Genomic DNA, 23,193 nt, shown 5'->3' on the forward strand with positions numbered 1-23,193 from the left:
CTTCGACCGCTTCACTTGCCCTGGTTTAGTCCAGTGACAGCACGTCGACCCCAGTATACTACATGGCTCCAATTTACTCTTATCCCGTGTAAGCCTTTCCGCTTTCTGTATGATCAGACCCTGATCACTCAAAATCTTTTTCACTCCATCCTTCCATCTCCACCTACTGTGGGTTTACACGTATTGTAAATAGTAAAAATATATCTCTATGCTTTTTGTACACTGAGGTGACCCTGTGTGAAGGAGAGCAACGGTACTACTTGCTGCTGTGTGACTGGTGTGGTCACCCTTCCGGTGCCCGAGGTATATGGTTCTGACAAATCCGAAAGGTTTTTGTTGCTTTCCTGTGTATTATTCATGACGAGAGAGCAATAACGTGGCCCTATATCATGGTAGGAGGAGGGAGGTGAGGAGAGTCAGGTGAAAGAAGGCGAGTCAGGTGAAATGGGTTGGGAAACAGGACAGACGAGAGAAATGTTGGGAAAAGCGTCAGTTGTATGGAAGGGAGCGAAGAGACAGCCCGAAAGAGGAAAAGGAAGCAGAGGTAGACTTAGGAATAAGACATCTGTAATTATCAAATTTAAGAAATATGTTACAGCTATCTCAGTGGATGAGGTCGAGACAGCACGGCAGGAGATGGCCACGCTTTACAACATCTCCAGATCCTTGCTAAATCGATATTCACCACTTCATAATCTGAGGAGTGAAATGTATGGAAATTATTATCTTAAAAGTTCGATGGCTAAAACATGGCTGACCGTCCGACTTTGATTTTATGCCTTGCAAGTTGACCCCCTTGACCACGACGCTACAACCCTTGGGCATGGTGATTTGCCAGTTACTCTGACTCGTAAGGCCAGGCAATCATACCCAGGTTCCTGCCTGTGTACTCAAGGGTCACCGTACCGTCATGCTTAAGGGGTTACGAGACGTGATGAAACCCTAGACATTTACTAAATAAGTCATATAAGATTCGTTTTGAAAAGGTTCCTCCAGTATGGCGAATCTCGTATTCATAGTGACATTTATTATTGAACTGTTGATTTTTTTTTTTTTCATCCGGATTTATCTTCCAAGATGCGTGTTCCCTGCGTCTCCTGATTTCATTTTCTACGATTGTATGATATTTGTCGAGTTTCCATGTTCAGTTGATTGATGGTGAGGCTGTAACGCACACACACACACACACACACACACACACACACACATACAGAAAGAGTAGAAGTTGCAGCATTTCTGTAATTACAGAGGAGGCAGTAATCTTGCTGATGATTATAGCTTGCCGTCACCATGAACAGGCCGGTGTTGTGGACGGTAAATACAGAGAGAGGGAACGAGACATGCATTATACATATTGCATGACCCGTAACATGTGACTTGATCATCACGGGACCAAGCAGCAGCAGCTGTTACGTGTGGTGTGACGTCTGGTGACAAGCAACGTAGGGGAGGCATGGCGTATTCCTCACTTGCCCGAGGCGGCCATGACCCCCTTAGGTACTAATTCTTGGCCAGACCTTAACCCCGTACGCTCTTGTATATTCCCCATTTGATGTGGGGCTTCGCTCTGGGCGAGGGACATCCGAAATGTGGAGAAATCTTGGACGTTTTCCCCCGTTTGAACAAAATGAACTTGATACTTATCGATACTTATCATGTACCGTGTGCAGTCCTTATGAAGCTCTGTGAATAATGAACTACATCATAAGCTATAGTAAAAATTTTGTATCATGTATTGCTTAGAGCTTGTAGTCAATTCCCTCACGAGATGTATCACAGAATGTGTGATCGGTGGTAAAGACGCAATTGCTTATTAAGTTAAATGCCAGATAATAACGCATATAATGTTCTTTAATCCATGACAGTTTTTCGGTAAAATGGTATGTTCAAGATTTCTTTTATACTTTAAGATATAAGACTAAAATGCCATTAGATTCACTTTCCAAAGAAGAAGTTAGATGATAGAATATGGAAATGATTTAGGTTATTCACATCTCTCCCCTGCATTCCAGTGTTTCAGGCTTCCTGGAATAGACATGAGAGTAAAGACCGAATGTCAGGAGGGGAAAAAATAAATCCTGGCCTGGGTTGCCATTACGAGGAGTGACAGGCATGCAAACTGCGCACGGCTGGCAGCGCGGCCCAGGTGGCGGTGGTTGCTAAGGAATACCTTGCTGTTCTAAGCCTTCCAATATTCCATGAACGTGGAATTGCGTTTGCCATGTTTCCCCAAGTCTCGTTAAGGATGATACGAAAATGCCAGCGTGTCTGAGTGTCGGCGAACGTGAAGTGTGGCTGCGTTAATTCCCGTGAGTTTATTGATCGTGGTATACAGTTAACCAACCACCGCTCCCCGAGGTGTAGCGAACTGGAGGCATTGCTGGGCAGACTTTTTTTTTTTTTTTTTTAATTATTGACTCTTTGTCTAGTCTGCACCAAAATAGAGTCACGGGTCCATCTATCATTCCTCCAGTCATGGGATATTTTTTTCTCTCTTTGCGACTTCGCTTTACAAGGTGGGATGTCTGACCTGACCCAAACTGTTCCGGGGTATTTGACCCTTTGTCTTGTACGGGATCAGTAACCCTTGACCTTCCAGGAAACATTTTTCGTTCACCTGAAGTTCCCTCATAAACATGAATACGTGAGTTCATGCCATTATCATGATTCATCCCTTATAAGAAAATCAAGCCTTTTCCATGTTAAGATCGACGTGATGAAATGCCATTTTTAGTTCATAAACCTAAACCATCTTAGTTTTGACGTTAGTCTATTTTTTTATGGATAAACGCATTACGGAAGTGTTAAGATGATGTTTGCATTGGGAGAGGAATGCCTTACCCCCTGGATGTTTAAGAGTGTGGCTTTATCTACGTTGCACGTCAAAGAAGTCTTACAAATGTCAGGAATTTTCACAGGTGCTGGTGTACGTCTGCTTTTTTTTTTTCGACTCTTCTAACTTCATAGCTTGACTACATACTCCGCATGCTAGCACGTTCTTGCGTCAAGGCACTCCATCACAGACGCGCAGAAACACCTATAATCACAAATCTCTCTCAATATATATATATATATATATATATATATATATATATATATATATATATATATATATATATATATATATATATATATGGGAGTGTGTGTCATGCGAGAAGAGCTTGACACTGGCGTTGCCCCGTCTTACGCTTAACCACGTGTATATGCACCATGTATTGATTCCTGTGTATGTAACAAATGGTGTTGCAAGTGGGCAGAGGGGTCTAGGGGCGGCAGGGTGGGAGCGAACGTGAGGTAATAAATGGCGGGCAGACAGGGTGGGCCGGCAGCGGGCGGGGCCGCCCTTACCCACACCCACCCTGCTGGGGATCGATACCATGACGCGTGGGTGACACCACAGGTGGCTCACTGGGGGGTGAGGGGGGGGGCTTCCACTGTGGGTGTTTGCAGTGAGGGGCACCACAGTTGGCTCACTAGGGGGGGGACTTCCACTGTCGGTGGTTGCAGATTGTGGCTCCGCGGGTAACTCGGTGGTAAGCTTCCAACGAGGATGTTTGCATTGGTTGGCACGAAAGGTTGATGTACGGTTGGATGGTGCCTTCCAGTGTGATCGTAGTGGATGGCTTCACTTTTTTTTTTTTCCCCCGTGTGGATGTTTGCAGCGAGCAGCTCCCAGTCTGGGCGTTAGTCGTAGGTAACTCGGGTGTCATTTGTTGAAGGTAGATATATGCTTGTTATGTGTTGGATCTAGTGGTCGTTAAGGATAATAAGAGTGGGCGTGAAGTGATAATTACGATAGTTAATGGATAGTGGGTGGTGTGAGTGGATAGCTTGAGAGGTAGTACCGAGAGCAGAATGTTCTAGGATGAGTGGCTTCACAGAGTCATGTTTGAGTGTCTAGTAACGCAAGGGAGGTGGGTGACACATTGGAACGTTGAGTGAGGCAGGTGACTCACGGGAGGTTTTGTGGGGGTGGATGACTCAGAGGAGGTCTTGTGGGGTCAGTGGTAACTGACAGACGTGCGTGTGTGTAGATGTTTTCAGAGGCTGGCAGTGAGAGGTCGCCACAGTAGCGCGCTATCTTGATGGATTTTCGGTGATGAGGAGCTGTGGAGTCACATGGCCAGAATGTCGGACGGGCATGCGGGGAGAAGGCGGGGACAAACGTGATGGGTCTCGTTCTATCCGGTTTGATGAAGGCCAGTCGACCGTGGGGAGGAGGGGGAGAAAGGTTGATAGTACACGTGGAAGGATTTTGTAGGGAGGTGGGTAAAGGTGGCGGTAGATGGTCAGAAAAGGCGGCTTGGAGAAGAGAAAGAGGTATTGGATAGGAGACCTGAGATGCAGGTGTTGGGTTCGAGACCTGGGTAGAGAAAGAGGTAGCTCATCTTTAGGGAGCATTTACCATCTGACGCGCAAACGGGGTTCAGAAGAAGGTTGGCGAGCTCCAGAAGTGTGGGGCTGTGAGGTGAGGGTTTGAGGAGAGAGTTAGGTTGGATTCCTAAGGTGTGGGGTTGTGCCACGTGAGGGCTTGTGGACTCTTGGGTAGCTGAGGAGGTGAGAGGAACTCATATGATTACCATTGGTTGTGATGAAGGTCAGCACCAGCACAGCTACCTGAGGCCAGCCACTATGGGGACTTGGCTCACGGTGCAAATGTATATATATTGTGCGTTAGGTGCAAGTCTGAACGTTCCTATAGAATCACTAACTCCTGTAATAACTTCAGGATTATCTCATGCTATCCATGTCTTCCTCTGCCATGTTCTGTGAGGAGTCCGTAACTCATTAATCTCCCCTCCCTCCTTCCCAATAAGGTCTGTAACTTCCGCGGTTCAAAACATTCTTCAGTTTTCGTAAGATCCCAGTGTCAGTTGCTTTACCAGGAACCTCGCAACCCACGTCAGCCTTGCATCCATTGACCCTTTGAACACGACGATCCTACCTTTAAAGGTCAAAGACGAACTCATTATACAGAAAATTCGTTCTTTCGTATTTATGGATCGAACCATCGTGCTAGTCAATAATGAACTTTGACGAGTTCTTAATTAATTGCTATATGACAATGTTAGATCCTAACCAACGCTTCTATGGTACAGTCATATAAACTAGAAATGATAGTTATTTGTCTCTCGCCTGCATCACAGACGAACTCAATCTTCCACTGGATGGCCATCAGGAAATGAAAATTCCACTGTGACGCATCGTGGACCCGTGCGTGCCATGTGGAATATCATCAGCGGCGACCTTTCCCTGGTGGGAGGCATGTGTGGGCTGGCTGGCTCACGTTGTCTGGCCACGCCTCCCGCTTGTTTCTAGGGCAGTAGGCTGAAGTAACGCCGACCTTACCTCATTTTTCCTTGCCAACGTCGACTACGAATATATATATATATATATATATATATATATATATATATATATATATATATATATATATATATATATATGAATGAACGTTGAAAACGATAATTGATAAATTGATAGTTCAACTGTTTACAGTGAGTATTTTCACGTTTTATGATGGCAAAAGTGTCCAGGTTTTGTCTCCGCACATAGACCTTTACATGTACACCACTGGCTTTCCTGCAGACGTCATGTTCGAAATATGACGTATTGTTTATTGAAAGCTTTAAGCTGGAGACCTAGTCTGTTCTTGTGGGTGCTGGTGGAAGTGAAGGAGATATTAGGCGGTTCAAAACTGCATGGAAAATGAAATTCTCGATGTTGTCTTCCCGTTCGGACGTGGACTAGGTTCACCATGCCGACTGTCCGTGTGAGTTGTCTTCGACGAATGAAAGTTTCTTTTCATGTTGCTGTTGCCGAGTTAATCAAAACCCCCCCTCACCTTCAGCATGACAGTATGATGGCATGGCCTTTAACCTGACCATTGATAGTCGTATTATAAATCGTGTCATCACCCAGTGATGGCACCGTCGTCCTCAATGCCCATGCCGGGAACTAGGTGTACTTTTTCGCGTGCACCGCAACTTATTCATAGCCTCAGAATAACCCGCATTTACCGGGCCCCACCCGCATTTTAGTGTAACCTGGGAATATCTGGGGAAAAAAACACATGCCTCTAATCATGAAAGATATGGTTCATCGATCAGTTCCGCGAAATGCCACACGAGACGCAGGAAACCTAACGCTGACGTGAGTCCCTATACACTATGTGTGAGCGAGGAGACCGCGTCATCAAATTTGTGGGATTGCCTTAACTTCGCACGCCAGTGAAAATTAGTCTGTTCATGCTTGCTGAACACACACAACCTGGAAACTCTCAGAGCAGTGCAGACCGTTCATGAACATCGAAGAAAGTTCGGAAACTGTCAGTGATATTATTGTCATGTATTTCTCAACTCTGGAAGAAAAGGAAACAACCACAGCCCTTCTTCAATGACTAATTCATTTTTTTCTTTGAGAAAAAAATTAGCACAAATTGATAGCACTTACGAAAGTGCAATTATTTATCTTTCAGATGTTTAGAAAAATCTTTTGACTCTGGCATATATGATGTGATTAGGCACTGTTCAACCATGACAGTCATATTCTTTTTCTCTCATCAAGAGCCTACTCAAAATATGTTACTCTAAAATAAGAAGCGAAACAAGGTCAGATTCCAAGCGCATTATCGAATGTTTCCCGACACTACGGCGAAGGCCTTCATTTTACTTCCCCGGCTGACTGTCGACATTCACCTCATGCCGGTTCGGTTTGTATATAATAAGCTGATTGTTGTAGATATATCCTGTCTCGCTGAACAAGCTGTTAACGGCATGTCATTCTTGATACATCCTATGATGTACCAGAAATATAATACTAAAGTAATTTCACGTTAACAATACTTGGTAGTCAGCCCGGTAAATTTTCGGAAATTTCCGTCTGTTTATCACAGACAATGAATTTTGTTTTTCCCAGTTGTTTTTCGGTGGAGGGATATCCCCCCTTGTTGTCGAAACGTTCGGTGTGATGCGGGCACATTGGCATATGTCACGTCTCGCAGCACTCCAGATTCTACGGAAACAATTCACCTTCCTTCACTGTTAGTTACTCCTCACTGCCTGAAGAAACATGACAGATGGAGGGAAAGTAAATGAAAGGTGCAATATTAACGAGAATTTTTTTCCTTGTGTGTGTGTGTGTGTGTGTGTGTGTGTGTGTCAACTCCGTGTCTCCAGAATTGTTCTAAATGGGTAACTTGGTTGATTTTTTTTCATGATTTTATGTTTCTAAGGTTACCTCATTTCAGTGTGGAATATATAAGTTCTTAATTGTCTTTTCATTTTTGTTAGCTTTGTTAGTCGAGATGATGATGACCTTGTAATATTTCATCATCGGTGTTAGTTAACATTATTTATTCTTAACATGTTCCTTCTATACCAAGTATGATTAGATTGTTAACATGTATATCACCATAGGTGTTATTGCATCCATTATCCATGTTAACATCAGTTCCATCAGCTGTAGTGTTCCTCATACAAGGTAATGTATATATATTTTTTTTTCATAGTTTGCTGCAACCGCCACACTTTAATTAAGGAGGGTGAAGTGGGGACGTGAGGTGAGGAAGAGGAAAAAAATGAGGGAAGAGGAGGAATCTTTATGAGTGAAGGAAAGTAAATTATGAGGACGGGTTAAGGAATGATAGAGGAGGAGAGAAGAGGAAGAATGGAGGAGGAATGATAAGAAAGGATGGAAAATAGTAATAGTAGAACGGATGGAGAAGATTAGAAAGTACGAGATTTGCACCATGGAAGATAAAGGGATCGATGTCGGATGAGCGAATTTGGTTCAATAAAGAGGAACGGCCGAGGAAAATCCCGTCTCATTTTACAGCAGCCGGATAATAATAATATTAATCATGCCACAGACTTTAGCTACGTGGTGTTAGTATCAAACATTTGTCGGGTATAGACTTTTTATTTGTTTTTGTGGTAATATTAAGTAGTTCTTGCTTGGAATTGTGAGACTAGAAGGCAGCGCCGGGTCGTTTCTGAAGAACGAGTTGCCAATTACCCCGGGGGTTTTATGCAAAGTGTGAGGGGGTGGCGGGCGAGCTTCCTCCCTCCCTCTTTCCCTCCTTTTGGAATCTTCCAGAATCAAGACTCGTTAGCGGACATTCTAGGGCTCAGATTTTACTGATTAGCATACAAGAAGAGAAATAGTTCAAGTATACTTCTATTTGATACACGTGTTGCATGGTCACTTTTTTAATCTGTATCTTGACAAGGAGGTTAGATATACAAGATTGAGAAATACTGAGAACAGCAAAGATGAAAATTACACATAACATATATTTAGCTTTCGGATTTTCCTTTAACACAGTGTTTAAGAGAACGTTTTGCTCAGTAGCACAGTAGCACAACGGTACGATCCTTGAGCACGACGATACAACGCTTCTCCATGACGGCATGGCCTTTGACCTGACCCTCAGGATGAACCATGCCAAACGTCACACCAGCAGCCTCGAGTCCTACCATCTTTCACTGTGTGGTGAACAACAGTACATAACTCATGGTACAACGACATAACAGAAAAGCTAAGCATTGCCATGATGATGGACGGCCGAGTGATGATGGTTTCCATGGCGACGTATATTCATTGTATATACAGAGAGGGACGAGTGGTGGTGTTATTTGAAAATGGTTCTCTTCCCTTGTCGTCACATTCCAGCCATCAGACAAGCCCTTGTTTTTCTTCCTTGTCTGCTCGCTGTTGGACACACTTTGTCGTGGTTGACCCAGTATACCAGTACATATATATATTAACTAAACTTCTTGAATCAATATACTAGCTATGGAGAGCTCAGTAATTCTGGTGAATCATAACGTTATTGTTCAGTGGATATACATATTTTGGAGTCTTACTGTATATTGCAGAGGATAATATCTTCGTGAGGCGGAGGGATTACGACATGGTGTAGCGTCTAGCGAGAGGATTGGCTTCTGAACATACGAACAACATGGAGTAAGAGCGACGGCGTCAGTGTACCAGGAAGGTCATACATGCCAAATCCGCTTCCTGAGTACGACGTTATGACCCTTGAGTGTGATAATGGCCTGGTCTTTTATTTGACTCCTATGGTTCAAGTCAAAGGTCACGTCATCATATCAAGCGGTCACAGCGTCATACTTATTAAGGGTCATTTCATGATTAGGGCTCGTTCTGTGCTCAAGGGTCAAGACCATCTTACTCAAGGGTTTTCATTCAGGCAGTTTCGTTGTGTGTCAGGCGTAAAGTAAAACATTACCACGAGAAAATTACAGGAACTATGTGCATAATACTTAGAAGAATTCCGACACGCATGTACTGCTATTTATGGGGTATGAGAGGAAGGAGAAAAACTAAATTTGAAGGGTTTAACTCAACAACAGTGAGTGAATATCTTAAGTATGTCTCAAGAGTATCTCAAATGTTAAAAAAAAAGAGATTTGGAGTAATGGTATTTTGGTTGTATTTGCTGAGAACAGAACATTAATCGTGCGCCTTGAGCACGACTGTACTGCACCTGGGGCAAGGCGTTACGACTCTTGGCCTGGCCTTTGACCTAAACCTTAAGGGTTAGGTCACTATACCTAAGGGTCGTAAGGTTAAACAATCATTGATTACGGAACATCTGTTATTTGAGAAAACGTTACCCATGCGAACTACTACATGTGAAAATAGAAGCGAGTTTATCGGTAAAATGGAAAGTTTAGTTATCTTTCCAATGAAAGAAAGTCACACACATACGTGTTCTTAGTACTTTGATTACGAAAATTTTATATTTACTTTCCTGCTAACGAGTAAAGTTGATAGCAGTGTCGTAAACATTATACTGACACTGGGATCTGGACGGTCTACTTCTACTACTACTGTTATCCAGATCAACATCGACTGTCCATCATGTAAATAGGGATTGGATGATTAGAGACGTGGAAAATGCCGCTAACAGACAGCAATGTTGAAATATCAGACACGGTTCCTTCGCCCACGAATGATGTTTTCATGAGGTTTATTTACTGTGGATTCACATGCCAGTTATGACTGCCTTTTGTGTATCATAGTTGTTTTGGTTTTCACATAACATTTCTTCATTTTGCAAGAACTTCTTGTTCTTTTTGTGTCCTTGTCCGTCATGGCTGTCTGGTGTTCTTACAACTCCTGTGCTTGAATGGCTGTGTTCGAGCCCTAAGTCCATGGGCAGTTTTCATTTGATATCACGGCAGTAGTCAAGCAAACACTGAGTTGATTGGTCATCCAATCCCCAAACAAAGCTCGTTGCTTTCTGGTAATATCCTTTCGCCGTGCTGACTGGTCGACACCTCACACCTGACTGACTATCTTGGGATGCAGTGAGGGGAAAAAGACGAGGCTTAGTTTACTTCATATGGCCTTGCTAATCACTGAAAAATTCTGCCTTTTTTTTCCCAGCTTCAGTACCCGGAATAGATGCAGTATCTCAGAGCTGCGTCTCAAAAAAAGTTTCGAGGAAAGTAATTTTACGGAGGAATTTTTTACAAAAGGAGCGCTACGCCAGTGTGGCAAAATGGAAGTTGCCTCTTCATCTGCTTTGACTGGTGTAATTTACGGTGTAAATCCGTCATGGCGTCTTTTTTTGTTTCATGGAATTTTCATGTTGTTAGCAAGCTGTAGGATACCTCATCTTGTTAGCAAGCTGTAGGATACCTCATCTTGTTAGCAAGCTGTAGGATACCCCATCTTGTTAGCAAGCTGTAGGATACCCCATCTTGTTAGCAAGCTGTAGGATACCTCATCTTGTTAGCAAGCTGTAGGATAACTTATTAGCAAGCTGTAGGATACCTCATCTTGTTAGCAAGCTGTAGGATACCTCATCTTGTTAGCAAGCTGTAGGATACCATCAGAGTCCTAGCTGGGTAAGGTTAGGTGCGCAATCTTTCGTGCCGAAACGAAATGTTAGGCCTTCATGCATATGTACGTTTCCCTTTTGACGCCGTGAAGTGGATTATATCCAGTCAGTGACTCTTTAAGGAGGAGCGTTGAGTAATGACGTCAAGCAGCCATCATGTTAGAGCCTTGCTTGGTAATGGTGTCATGTGGCGTGTGACCAGACTTGGGACATGGTTTCGTGGCAGGGGTTGATGTAAATTTATCCATCGGATTATTGGCAACAGCAAACGGCTTTGACGGAACATCGGCTTATTACAAGCCATAGTCTCCCATCACCATCATCACTCTCACGAATCAAGTGTTTTAAGACGATTTGATTAAAAAAAAAGGGATAAACATGACCGATGGGTTGCCTCAGTCCCAGTACTGAAGTGGCTCAGGGGTTATATTCAAGGCACACTCACGTTAGGCTTTTACAACACTTGTCTGTGCACTGATGAATTGGAAAAGACAAAGATAGCGTGTACCTGCCAAGCAAGGAATTAGTATACTACTATTTCATAGGTCGAGAGTCTCTCACCTTGAGAACTACAGATATCACGTACATGTTATGTTGCCCGGTTAGCCGTAAACATTTTCTTTTTGTAAAGAGTTTCTGGCTGGGTTTTGTAAATATTATTTGTTTAATAATATGTATCGTGGTATTTCTAGCATGTAGAATCGGTAGTTAACCGAAATTACCGCTTCAGTCGGTAAGGTTAAGTGCCATTTTCACAAATGGTTGAGAGACTTGAATGTACAGGATTGGATCTTGTCCTCACCCTTCTCGCTTGTAGGAGCGACGTAAGTTTCCTAAGATTTTAATTTGTTCGTGGTATGTTAACGATTAGGTAGTTATACGATCTATTTGATAGACTGATGTAACATAAATTGCTTCATTAGGCAGTGATACGATCTATTTGATAGACTAATGTAACATAAACTACATCATGTAAATCCTTCACAAGTTACTTCGCTGAAGTAGGTTATACGTTGGTTGGGATTTTCGACCCGTGGCAGTCGATATACTCCCTGTTCACAAACCAAGAGTAAAGAGTGGATTTCCTGCTCGTGGATTACGTCACTGTCTGGCTGTACCGTGTCTCGACATGGGCAGGTCTGCTTTAAGGTTTATGTAGGCTATCCAGATTGCGGAAAAGCGACTTCTTCGTGACCCCCAAAAAGTAGACAGTCTGTTTTCAGGTCATGCGTAATACAACTACATGCTCTGAGCAGTAAGAGCAAAGTCTGCTTTGATGTTCTCTGTGGCACTTGTGTAAGTGTTGTATTCTTGTAACTCTTTGTCCTCCTGCTTCGTGAATTGTGCGGTGACTGTGTGGGTAACAGTGTCTTCTTGACCGTCCTCTGAGGGTTGACATGGCAGTCTTTGTAAGTAAAATCTGGAATTGATTCTCCTCGACATTCTTGGGCCATGTTGACACGTTGGGCGAATGTTTGTTGCAGGTTCGAACCCCACTCCCCGCCCTCTCCTAACCGGACCGTGTGTTGGTGTGGCAACTGCAGTCGTCCCATTATTTACCTCATGTGGTTAATAGTTACAGAGGGTGTCCTGAAATAATGAGTGATCGATCCGTGTTGCGGTTAACGGGTCTCTCCGGCGCAGCAGTGTATTGTTTTGTTTTCATCTGTTCTTTGGCGAAAATTGTATATGATTCTTCCAAGACTGATTTAATACACTTGTTTTTTCACGCTTATCAGGACGATCTTGAAGAGAGTGAGGTAAGTGACTCATAGCAAGCTTAACTGCCGCTTAGAGTTTAAGCTTTTAAGCTCGTGGTTTATGTTATTTTTGATAATATTTTGAGAAATATCCTTAGGTTATAGCGGATGTGGTTTGTCCTGTACTAGATGTTCACTGTTCACCTTCCTTACCTAGCCTGTGGAGCAGATTTACGTTAATAGGTTGAGTTTTTTTTTTCTACGCATGGAAGCGAAAATAGTGCCGCTCCCTTCTCAGTAGTTCTAGAGAGCCTTTTGTTCTTTTCCCTTTACGTGAACGATTTGTCTTCATGTCTGTGCTCCCCTTCAACGTGAGAGAAGGAATGCCGCATTCCCTTGCCTGTGCACTGAGAGAGAAAGAACTTGCCTTCCCCCTATCTACACGAGGAGTGTCTCCCCCTTCTTTCCCAACAGAAACAAGTCTGTAAGTCTCCTCTCCATCTGTATCCTCAGAGTGAAAGGCGAACACCAGCCAACCCCCTGTTAAGAGAAGATCCTCACTGGCTTCCATCTTCCCTTTATGATAAGTGTCCCATCCTGTTTACCATGGTGGTGGGGGAATCTTTCTTCCTCTCTCGTGACAGAGCCTCAGCCTGCTCACACCTCTTTAAATTAAAGTAGCTTCCTGTTGCTAGCTCTGTCTAGATGGACTTTTTTCCCCTTGGTTGTTGGCTACGAATACAAACGTGTGTACGTAGAATGTTACATTAGCGTGATGGTTTATGGTCTTCGTCCTAAGGATTTAAAGTAGAGGTACCAGCCGAACCGTTCTCATTTTTATATTACTGTAGTAGTAGTAGTAGTAGTAGTAGTAGTGGTTGGTCTTCTTCCACTGTGTCTGAATTTCTTTTTTTCCAGTTGTCACCACATTGATGAATGTACATACAGCGAGCACCCACAGATGGTGTCAGGTTGAAGGTGAAGGAATACAGACGTCAAGGTATTATGCGTCGTACGGCTGCCACCCGCGGGAAGGCAAGAAACTGCTTGTAGTACCACAGTCTAGTGTGGCGGTTGAAGCTGTAGTATGGCTTCCAGGTCTCGAAGAGACTTCGTGGTTGCTTGGCAGCCCGTGATTATTTAGTGGTTATTTAGTGGACTAGTCGGAATCGGTAGGTCAAATCATTTCCTTACAAGTTCATTTACTACGACGTACGTTTCCAGTGCTGTGTTAGGATAGCTTAGGTACAATTCTCTGTGAGGAGAGCTTCGTAGTATTCCTGTGGCGATACCAAAAAAATATTCGAAATTTCTCACAGACGTTAATTTTTTGCAGACACTGAGATTCATAGAAGAACTCTGAAGGAACGAAAAGATGTTTTAATGGTAGCAAGCTCACCGAGGCCGGGGACGAACTCATACCCGTTGCCATCTTGGAAGTCGAGACAGTGTAGGGTTCACACAGTAAATCAAATATACCTTGCCAGACCTTCGGTCGGGAAGCTCCTCCCCATGGCCCTCCCATCGTAACCTAGTTATGGTTCAAAGGAAAACGAACCGACGAAAATATACTAACCGGCAAAATAATGCTTGAACGACTGGCGCAGCAAACTGATCGGCAATATAAATACAGCGTTATATATATTCATGAAAATTTTCACGGATTAGAAGTGGTGAGATTGGCCGGATCAGTTGGATTTTGTTACCGGACATATGTTTATCATATTGGTCGTGACTGTTGGCAAAATATACCAGTAGTTGTTTGCGCTGCTACCTGGACTCTGTACAGAACCCATAAAGGTTAGTTTATGCCACTAGGAGTTACTGCCCTTGTGTTTGTGTCTTGGCAGGTGTATGTATATTGTTCGGGCAGGTGCACTGGTTGAAGCGCTACACACTAGGGTAAGCTAGGTGCACGAGACAGGCAGGAACAATGGCGGGGTATGATAACGTGGTGTTTGACCTCACTTCTAAGAATCAGGTCCAGACCATCATTTCCTAATGGTCTTACCTTTGTGTTGACAGGTTCAGGATGTGGTATGGTGGTTTATTTATGAAGATTTGATTTTTTGATTTATAGGAGCAAGTTAAGGACAGATAGTGAGTTGCAGTATCCGTGTGTTAGTAAGACGTAGCGATGTGTGTGTGTGTGTGTGTGTGTGTGTGTGTGTGTGTGGAGGATGTAGGATTGCGCAGGAGTGGTGTGTGTGTGTGTGTGGGTGTCTGACTTCACAGGTTATGGGATGGGGAGGCGGCCATCGATCGCCTGACCACTGACCTTCATGGGTGGGAGATATATTGATCCCTGCACCACACACACACACACACACACACACACACACGAGTTACACTCTTCCCAGGACGCGCCCGCAGTACTGGCTAAGGGGTTGGGAGGCCCACCAAGAGGACGGGGGAAAACAGGTGCAAAATTCCCGGGGCCCTGGGTCTTCAGGGGGCCCGGACGAGATGAGAAAATGCGAAAATGTTTATAGCGACCACACAAAAGAAATCTATATATATATATATATATATATATATATATGTTTTCTTCTTTTACCTGTGTGGAGGCCCCGAATAACTTATTTTTCGTCTACCTGTATGGGGCCCGACCCAGCTCCCTGTTCGGGACGGACTTAAGGGGCCAATATATGCCAGAGAAAGACCATGGACTACTCTGTGGTCTTTAATGCCGACCCGTCCCCATGACCCGCGTCATCTCTCGCCGGTCCTTGGGGTAGGTCGCCTCTAGAGGGTAAAAGAGAATTGACTACAGAACCGCTATAGCGTCTCATGGCAGCTGACTAGCAAACCTTGCTATGCGATATATATATATATATATATATATATATATATATATATACACACACACGAACAAAGTGCATATGAACGTGCACCTTCATAGAACATACAAGCCTTCAACAGCCAGGATCGAACTCGGGACGCGTGTGCAACAGGCGAGAGCGCTACCGCTAGGCAATGATCGCTCCTAATAGGATAATGACTATTCGAATACTATGCACTCGAATACCCTTCGTCTCACGTTGGTGAGCAACGGGGTCTACATCGGTCATTTCCCATCAGGCTCACATAGCCAGCCAGCACTTTATTCGTATTCATATACCTCTGCGTTGTACAGTTAGGTTTGGTAAAATGCTATCTGTTGGCTGTGTGAGCCTGATGGGAAATGACCGGTGTCAACCCCGTTGCTCACCAACGTGAGACGATGGGTATTCGAGTACATAGTATTCGAATAGCCGTATTCCTATTAGGGGCGATCATAGCCTAGAGGTAGCGCTCCCGCCTGTTACAAAGGGGTCCCGAGTTCAGTCCTGGATGTTGGAGGTTTGTATGTTATATATATATAGAGAGAGAGAGAGAGTACGACCTGTGAATGTTATTTGAGTGGCAGAAGTGCGTGGTATCTCTTTCCAGTTTAACTGTATAGATAGCGCTTGGTTTACTGAAAATAATATTATTTCATGGGTCTAAGACGGTCTTGTCTACTTGAAACTTACTTTTCCCTCATGTAGTATAGTATAGTAAGCCTTGACTTCCTCCCTTCAACCCAATGAGATGTATTTTCATGTATGAATTTTATTTTTTCTCTTTTTTTCATTCGTTTCACTGATGGCGGAAAAACGTGTGAGTGTTTTAAATCATTTTGTATTTCTAAGCATTGATTACAGTTGATACATTTTGGAATTTTTCTTTTTTTTATCCAAATATCGTTATTTAGAGTTAGTGTTCTGTAAGTACCAAGTTCCTCTGTCATAACTGGAGTCCTTAAAATGATCAATATGTACCTTGTATTCTGTAGTGACAACACTCTCGTACGTCATTAGCGGATGCCGGGTTTCCCTAAGGCAATGTCCACAGAAAATGGAAATACCAGTAAGCCGGATCTTCAAGGGGATTGGGCCTTCCAGGTAGCTGGATCCTTCAGGGAGACAGGGTTTTCCAGGACCCCGATTCCCCTAGAAGCCTGTCGTCCAGTAAGGATGGCTTTTCCAGAGGGTTGGAGCTTCAGAAGCCATTTGGATGGCTTTGGAAGGCCGAGTTTTCTAGGAGGCCGGGTCTTCCAAAGGATTGAGTATTATAAGAAGCCTGGATCTTCCAGGAGGGCCTTAGGTCCTCTAGAAGATTTGGTCTTCCAGAGAGCCGGATCCCTCGGGAGGCTTGGTCCCCCGAGAAGCCGGGTCCCTCCGGTAGGCGGATATTCCAGTGGCGGTTTCGAAGGATGCCGGAACTCGTCGAATGTCGCCATGCGTCAGGAGAGGTGGCGGAGATTTATTGGACGGCCGCCAGATATCACGGTCGTGCCAAATGATGTAGGTGTTCCCTTCCCCCCCTCATCCAGACACCTTTTGCTATCATTGTACAGTTTGGTAAATCTTCACACTAGGCAGAGTGTGCCGGTACCTACATTCAAACTGGAAATATCACCTGTGTGGCAACATAAATCTATAACTGTGATCAGGTGAGTTGGCAGTAGTGCAATACTCCAGTGGTACGAGCTGTCATGGGCTTTACAGAGAGATATAAATGGCTATGATGAAATAAGCTAATTTGGAGACTTGATACACACACATTTCTCCTTCACTTAGAAGTATGTGTCAGTCCTGATATCGAGTTTATCTACAGTATTGTAAGGTTGCCTTTATGGCCTGAGCGACATTATCATTTCATTGTGTACATGGAAAGACGGGCGAAAAGAAAGTAGAGAAATGTATGAAGTAAGAGGACTTTTTTTATGCCAAGGTTAGTGGTTGTATATACTCAGTGGATGGCGAGCATGCGTCGGTGTCCGAATAGCTTGTGAAGGCATGAGGAAGCGGGCCCCATCAACCAGATGTCCACTTCGTGAAGGCATGAGGAAGCGGGCCCCATCAGTCCAGATCTCCACTTCGTGAAGGCATGAGGAAGCGGGCCCCATCAGTTCAGATCACTTTGTGAAGGCATGAGGAAGCGGCACCATCAGTCCAGATCTCCACTTCGTGAAGGCATGAGGAAGCGGCCCATCAGTCCAGCTCTCCACTTCGTGAAGGCATGAGGAAGCGGGCCCCATCAGTCCAGATCTCCACTTCGTGAAGGCATGAGGAAGCGGGCCCCATCAGTCCAGATCTCCACTTCGTGAAGGCATGAGGAAGCGGGCCCCATCAGTCCAGATCCACTTCGTGAAGGCATGAGGAAGCGGCACCATCAGTCCAGATCTCCACTTCGTGAAAGCATGAGGAAGCGGCCCCATGAGTCCAGATCCACTTCGTGAAGGCATGAGGAAGCGGCCCCATCAGTCCAGATCTCCACTTCGTCATCATTTCACTTCAAAGACCCGATACTAGGAGGCGACTACAGGATCAAAGGCGCCCGCTCAGAATTCCAAAATGGTGTCTCTTATGTTCCGCTGATGAACAGTATATTGATCTCCACGACCTGCTGGTGGGTTTGTGGCTTCACTAACCTTTTTAACATTTACTGAAGGGTTGGTAGATTGTTCCTGCTTGTAAAGAACTTCGCGGCTGCCACGGTCATTAAGGCCGACAAGTTATAACCTTGAATATGTATATAATGAAAACTTTGATGTTTTTTTTTTTTTTTTTTCTCTGAAGAGACTTTCAAAGGATGGTAATTTAATTTCTGAGCGCCAGTTCCCATCCATAACGAAGAATAGAATCGGTCTATACAATATTCTGATTGGCTGCCATGCTGTTTACACACACAACAGTTTACAATTTACATCCATTTAATCCCACATATTCAGTGGTTCATCTTACAATCTTCATTTTTATTACAATTTCGAAGGCTTTTCTGATGTTCTTTTTTTTGGTAAGATATTTGAGCGTCCTGAAGCTACAGAAATTCCTTTGCCCCTGGATGCCCTCAGTGTGATGTCTTTTACGTTTCTTTCTCCCTAGTTCCTCCCTGGTACAGGAATGCCCATGTTTCCTCCTTCATGTGCCATATACATGATGAGGGTGTACGTTGCCTTAGCATTATCTTATGTGAAGGTGTTGGAAGATTTTTCTTTGGGTTATTTTAACTTCATAGTGACTGCCTGTTAATGACCCTTTCATTTGATAGGTCTAAGGCCCAGATAACCACCCAGCCTTTCCCCGTTACGTAAAGAGTCGTCATCATGCACAGGTGTTGGTTCAGGCGGCGCATGATGGCCATGACCAGACGGAAGCGGTGGAGGGTAAGTTCGGGTGGGTGCAGGGCGTGCTGGTGCGTTGCCTCCTCAACATCTGGGGCGTCATCCTCTTCCTCAGACTCTCCTGGGTCACCGGACAGGCTGGCGTGCGTAAGTATGTTTGAACAGTTGTTTTATTACGCTTCGATCATGGCGGTATGGCCCTTTAGCACGACCGTGCCGTAGCCGTTGGACTTTAACTTCAACAGTAAGGGGAAAGATCACGTCATTGCACCTAAAGGTAGCACCATCGTGCTAAAGGGTTCTATCGTATTGCTCAAGAGGTTCGTTATAGAAACGTGTGTGTGTAGGATAGCCTCTGTGGCTGTCGAGCTACATGCGACTTTCGGCTTATTGATTGATAGTGTGTGGGCAACGTTGTTTGAGTGATTGATTGATTCATACTCGTTATTGCCCAACTTGGTCAGCAACAGGTAATGTTGTGAAGATTTAAAACAAGTGTATCTACCGATCTTTGTCGTGGGTAAGTAAACACAAACTCGCTTTTTTTTTTTTTTTTAAGGTTTAGGACTATGTTTACTTGTATTCGCTGGACAGCTCTGGTAACACGAGCAACTGTAAGATCATCACGACACCCAGCATAACCATACAGACAAACAGTAATTGCAAAGAACGAGCTAGCCAGGTTTTGGCCTAGCGAATCATGCAACGGTAAACAGCACATTTATGAAAAGTTCAGTGTTGATAGCCAGGGAAGTGGACACTGTGTGACACTTCACAGGTAATCTCCGTCCAATGATAGATATTGACACTTCATCCTTTGATGGCAATTTGATTGGACATTCTTAAGGAAACGGTGGGGGGTGTGATGGGTGGCATCCAAGATGAAAATTTTAAGAAATGGGAAGGACTTTTGATCTACATACAACTACAGTTCACGGAGACCAGACCATTGGCTTGGTCTCCGGAATATTTTTTTCTAAACATTGACGTGAGTGCAACACAGGCATGTGAGGCTTTTAAGGTTCAGGTGTAAAGTATGAGTGAGGCAGTGTATCTTTGAGCACTCAATTATACTGTACTGAATTTGGTGTTGTGAATGCATATCGCCCACTTCCTCCAGTGTTCTGTTTACACTGGACTTGTGTCTTGTTTGTATGTTTGTCGTATATGTTACCACAGCATATGTAAACTGCAGCCCATTTGTTATGTCCACAGTGGAGGGTATGCTGATCGTGACCTGTGGCAACATAGTCACCTCCATCTCCGCCCTCTCTATGTCCGCCATCTCCACCAATGGCCAAATCAAGGGAGGTAAGTCACTGCTCACATTAAGGCGCTAGACGTTGGCGTCCAGTGTGCCACAAAGAAGCGAGGAGCTTAATGTGGTGAGGTATTCCAGTTCATAAGTAATGACTTGGGAGCGGAACAAGGAACTTGCTATAATGAAATTAGTTTTCGCACACACACACACACACACACACTAGTTTTTGATGGGTGTATGTCTGGTGGGATATTTAAGACGTTTAGGTGGGCTGCTTAGTGCGCTCCGGGTCATTTTGGTAATTATACTTTTATTCTTTTTTGTGTTTACCGGTGGGGGTGGGGGGAGGAGGTTCTCTGAGTATAGGGTGTTCAAATGTGAGGCAGAGGCAGCAGTTTCTTCATTTAAGAGTTTGATTGTTGGTTATGGAGTGCTTTAGACTTGAAATGATTAGTGATGCTGCCAAGCTTATTAAGTGAGATTGCATTAGAAGGACTTCTTTATTTTTTTTTTTTTTTTTTTTTTTTTTTTTTTTTCTCGCTATACATGTTGAACGCCTGTGGTTGTTTGGGAGTTGGCGATTGTACCGGGTGCTTCGTTTGTGTGGTTTGCAACTATGTTGTATTCACTTTTGACACGGTTGATGACGAGGCAGGTGAAGTGGAGTTTAGGTTGGAACAGATAAATTGTTGTTCGTAGAGAATAGTATGGGATTCTTTTTCTTATCCATACTCGTACCGGTAAGTGTTATATAGAGGGTGTTCAGTTCGTTATGTCTGTTGTTCTGATGGTTATGGTGCGGTAGTGATTATTATATGTTTTTAGTATATGGTGCTCATTGTGGTTAGTTCTGTTGAGTGGAAGTGGTTAAGGATTCAAGGTGACATGATGGTGTAGATTGGATTTGTGTGTCTGGGGTAAAAGGGTGAAAGTAGACTTCTGTGGTAATGTAGACATACTGTTTTGGGTGAACCGGTATTCTGACTATGATTTAGTGTTTCCTGTTTGTTGATGCTTAGATAGTGTCATGGTGCTGTGGTGTGACTGTGAGATCATTTACATGCGAAAGTACTTCATATTGTGGTCTGCAGATGATGCAAAGTCATAAGGGAAGAGATTGAGAAAGAACCTTCCGTCTTATGTGGACCTCCGTCCACCTTAATGGGTATGTGGATCTTTTCACCTTATACCTGGTTGTGTGTACTCCCTCTACCTTAAACCTGTATACTGGATATGTGGATCCCCCTCCATCATTTACCTGGATGCTTGAATCAATTTCCACCATATGCCTGGATATGTGGACCCCCTCCACCCTATACCTGGGTGTGTGGACCGCCTCTACCTTATACCTGGGTGTGTGGACCCCCTCCACCTTATACCTGGGTGTGTGGACCCCCTCCACCTTATACCTGGGTGTGTAGACCCCCTACACCTTATACCTGGGTGTAGGACCCAGTTTTTTGTCAGCTTGAACCAATGGGTGTCTAAGTTAGTCATCTTGATTTCTCCAGGTGGCACATACTACATGATCAGCCGCTCGCTGGGGCCGGAGTTCGGCGGTGCCATTGGGCTGATATTTTCCCTAGCCAACGCCGTCGCCGCTTCTATGTACATCGTGGGCTTCTGTGAGTCTATCAACGACCTGCTGCGTTCTCTTGGGACCCAGATCTTCGACGGTGGTGTGAATGATGTGCGGCTAGTTGGGAGCATCACGCTTGTTGTCCTGTTTGGTATCTGCATCATCGGCATGGAATGGGAGGCCAGGGTACTTCCAAACAGTATTTGCAGCTTTTCCGTACTCACAGCTGTCGTACTTATGTTTGTCTTTTTTTTATATTTTTTGAGATGCCCATAAAGAATCAACTCTTTCCCCTGATGTTCATATTTTGCATGTTTGTGCAACTTTTCATGGCAAACATCTTCATATACGTATAATACTCAAACACTCACTTCATGAGGAAATGATTGTCATTACGTATATGTGTGAATTTTATGTGAACATATAAATAATAGCCTCTTGCTTTTATGTTCTGACAGGCTCAGGTGGTGCTGTTGTTGGTGCTAGTTGTAGCCATATTGGACTTTGTGATAGGAGCTTTTGTGGGTCCACTTACTGACGAGGAGATAGCTCAGGGCTTTGTGGGCCTCAACGGTGAGTGTAGAGGAAATATCTTTTCTAGATCTGGCTGTGTAATCAGAGGAGAAATCCTTAGTGTATATAAAGGAATTCAGTTATTTTTGAGTAGTGTCATAATGGTAGTTAGATGGCTTAAAACTTAACAATATCATTGTCATCATCATCCATCACAGTTATTCCCAGTGTCATGGGAGGGATCAGGTAAAGACAGCCTCAGATCACACACACATCCTCAGTCCATACCCTGACTTATGAACTTGCTTTCAAAATGCTATCAACGTTTTCACATTGTAGATATAAGTTAATTCAGCGAAGAACAGTGTCTCCTTTCATACCATTTTCACACACAAATTACTTCCAGTGTATCATATCCTTAGTCATTAACCTCTGTTACCTTCATCAGAAATATCTCATTCCAAAATAGTTTTCTCTGCATCTCTCTATTTACTCTGTCGTCTAGTTGTCCCCCATGTACCTTCTACTGTACCACTTTATATCTTTACCAGCCTACCTGTATTTCTGACATTATGGTGCAACTTAGATGAGATAACCTTGGGTATGTTAGCCATGGATCCTTCCCTTGTATCTAAGCCTACCATTCACTTGCGTGTGTGATAGGCCAGCCATTTTGGCAACGTTTTACTAAAAATAGGTAGGCGGGTGTTCTCTCGAATGTCAGTTCATCAAATTCATCTTGTATGTTCTTCCCACAGGCTCAGTGCTCAAGGAAAATTTGTATTCAGATTACCGTACCGGATCCACTGGAGGGGAGGGAAACGGGCAACAGAATGGCTTTTTCACTATCTTTAGTGTCTTCTTCCCTGCCTGTACGGGGATCCTCGCTGGAGCCAACATCTCTGGTGACCTCAAGGTAGAGAGACTGGGAGTCAAAATGGCAGAAGGGGATTGGAATGAATGTAGAAGAAAATGATATTTACAAATATACTTGTACCTAAAGTTTGTTGATATTTTTGCCAGATAGTAAAAGTATATATATATATATATATATATATATATATATATATATATATATATATATATATATATATATATATATATATATATATATATATA

The 23,193-nt window shown here is 43.7% G+C and overlaps 1 protein-coding gene across 6 annotated transcripts in view; it reads left to right on the plus strand.

Moving 5' to 3' along the window:
* LOC139763443 (bumetanide-sensitive sodium-(potassium)-chloride cotransporter-like) overlaps positions 1-23,193 on the plus strand; it is a 65,276-nt gene that overhangs the window by 6,631 nt on the left and 35,452 nt on the right. For 3 of the 6 annotated variants that reach the window (XM_071689489.1, XM_071689488.1, XM_071689484.1), the window contains 6 exons: positions 12,610-12,630; positions 18,712-18,868; positions 19,937-20,032; positions 21,494-21,747; positions 22,020-22,134; positions 22,833-22,990. In XM_071689489.1, the coding sequence (XP_071545590.1) occupies positions 12,610-12,630; positions 18,712-18,868; positions 19,937-20,032; positions 21,494-21,747; positions 22,020-22,134; positions 22,833-22,990 (801 nt within the window). The remainder of the gene's footprint in view (positions 1-12,609; positions 12,631-18,711; positions 18,869-19,936; positions 20,033-21,493; positions 21,748-22,019; positions 22,135-22,832; positions 22,991-23,193) is intronic. The other 3 variants (XM_071689490.1, XM_071689486.1, XM_071689485.1) reach the window with 2 other exon arrangements.

This window comes from Panulirus ornatus, chromosome 47 (genome assembly GCF_036320965.1).
Source record: "Panulirus ornatus isolate Po-2019 chromosome 47, ASM3632096v1, whole genome shotgun sequence".
NCBI lineage: Eukaryota > Metazoa > Arthropoda > Malacostraca > Decapoda > Palinuridae > Panulirus > Panulirus ornatus.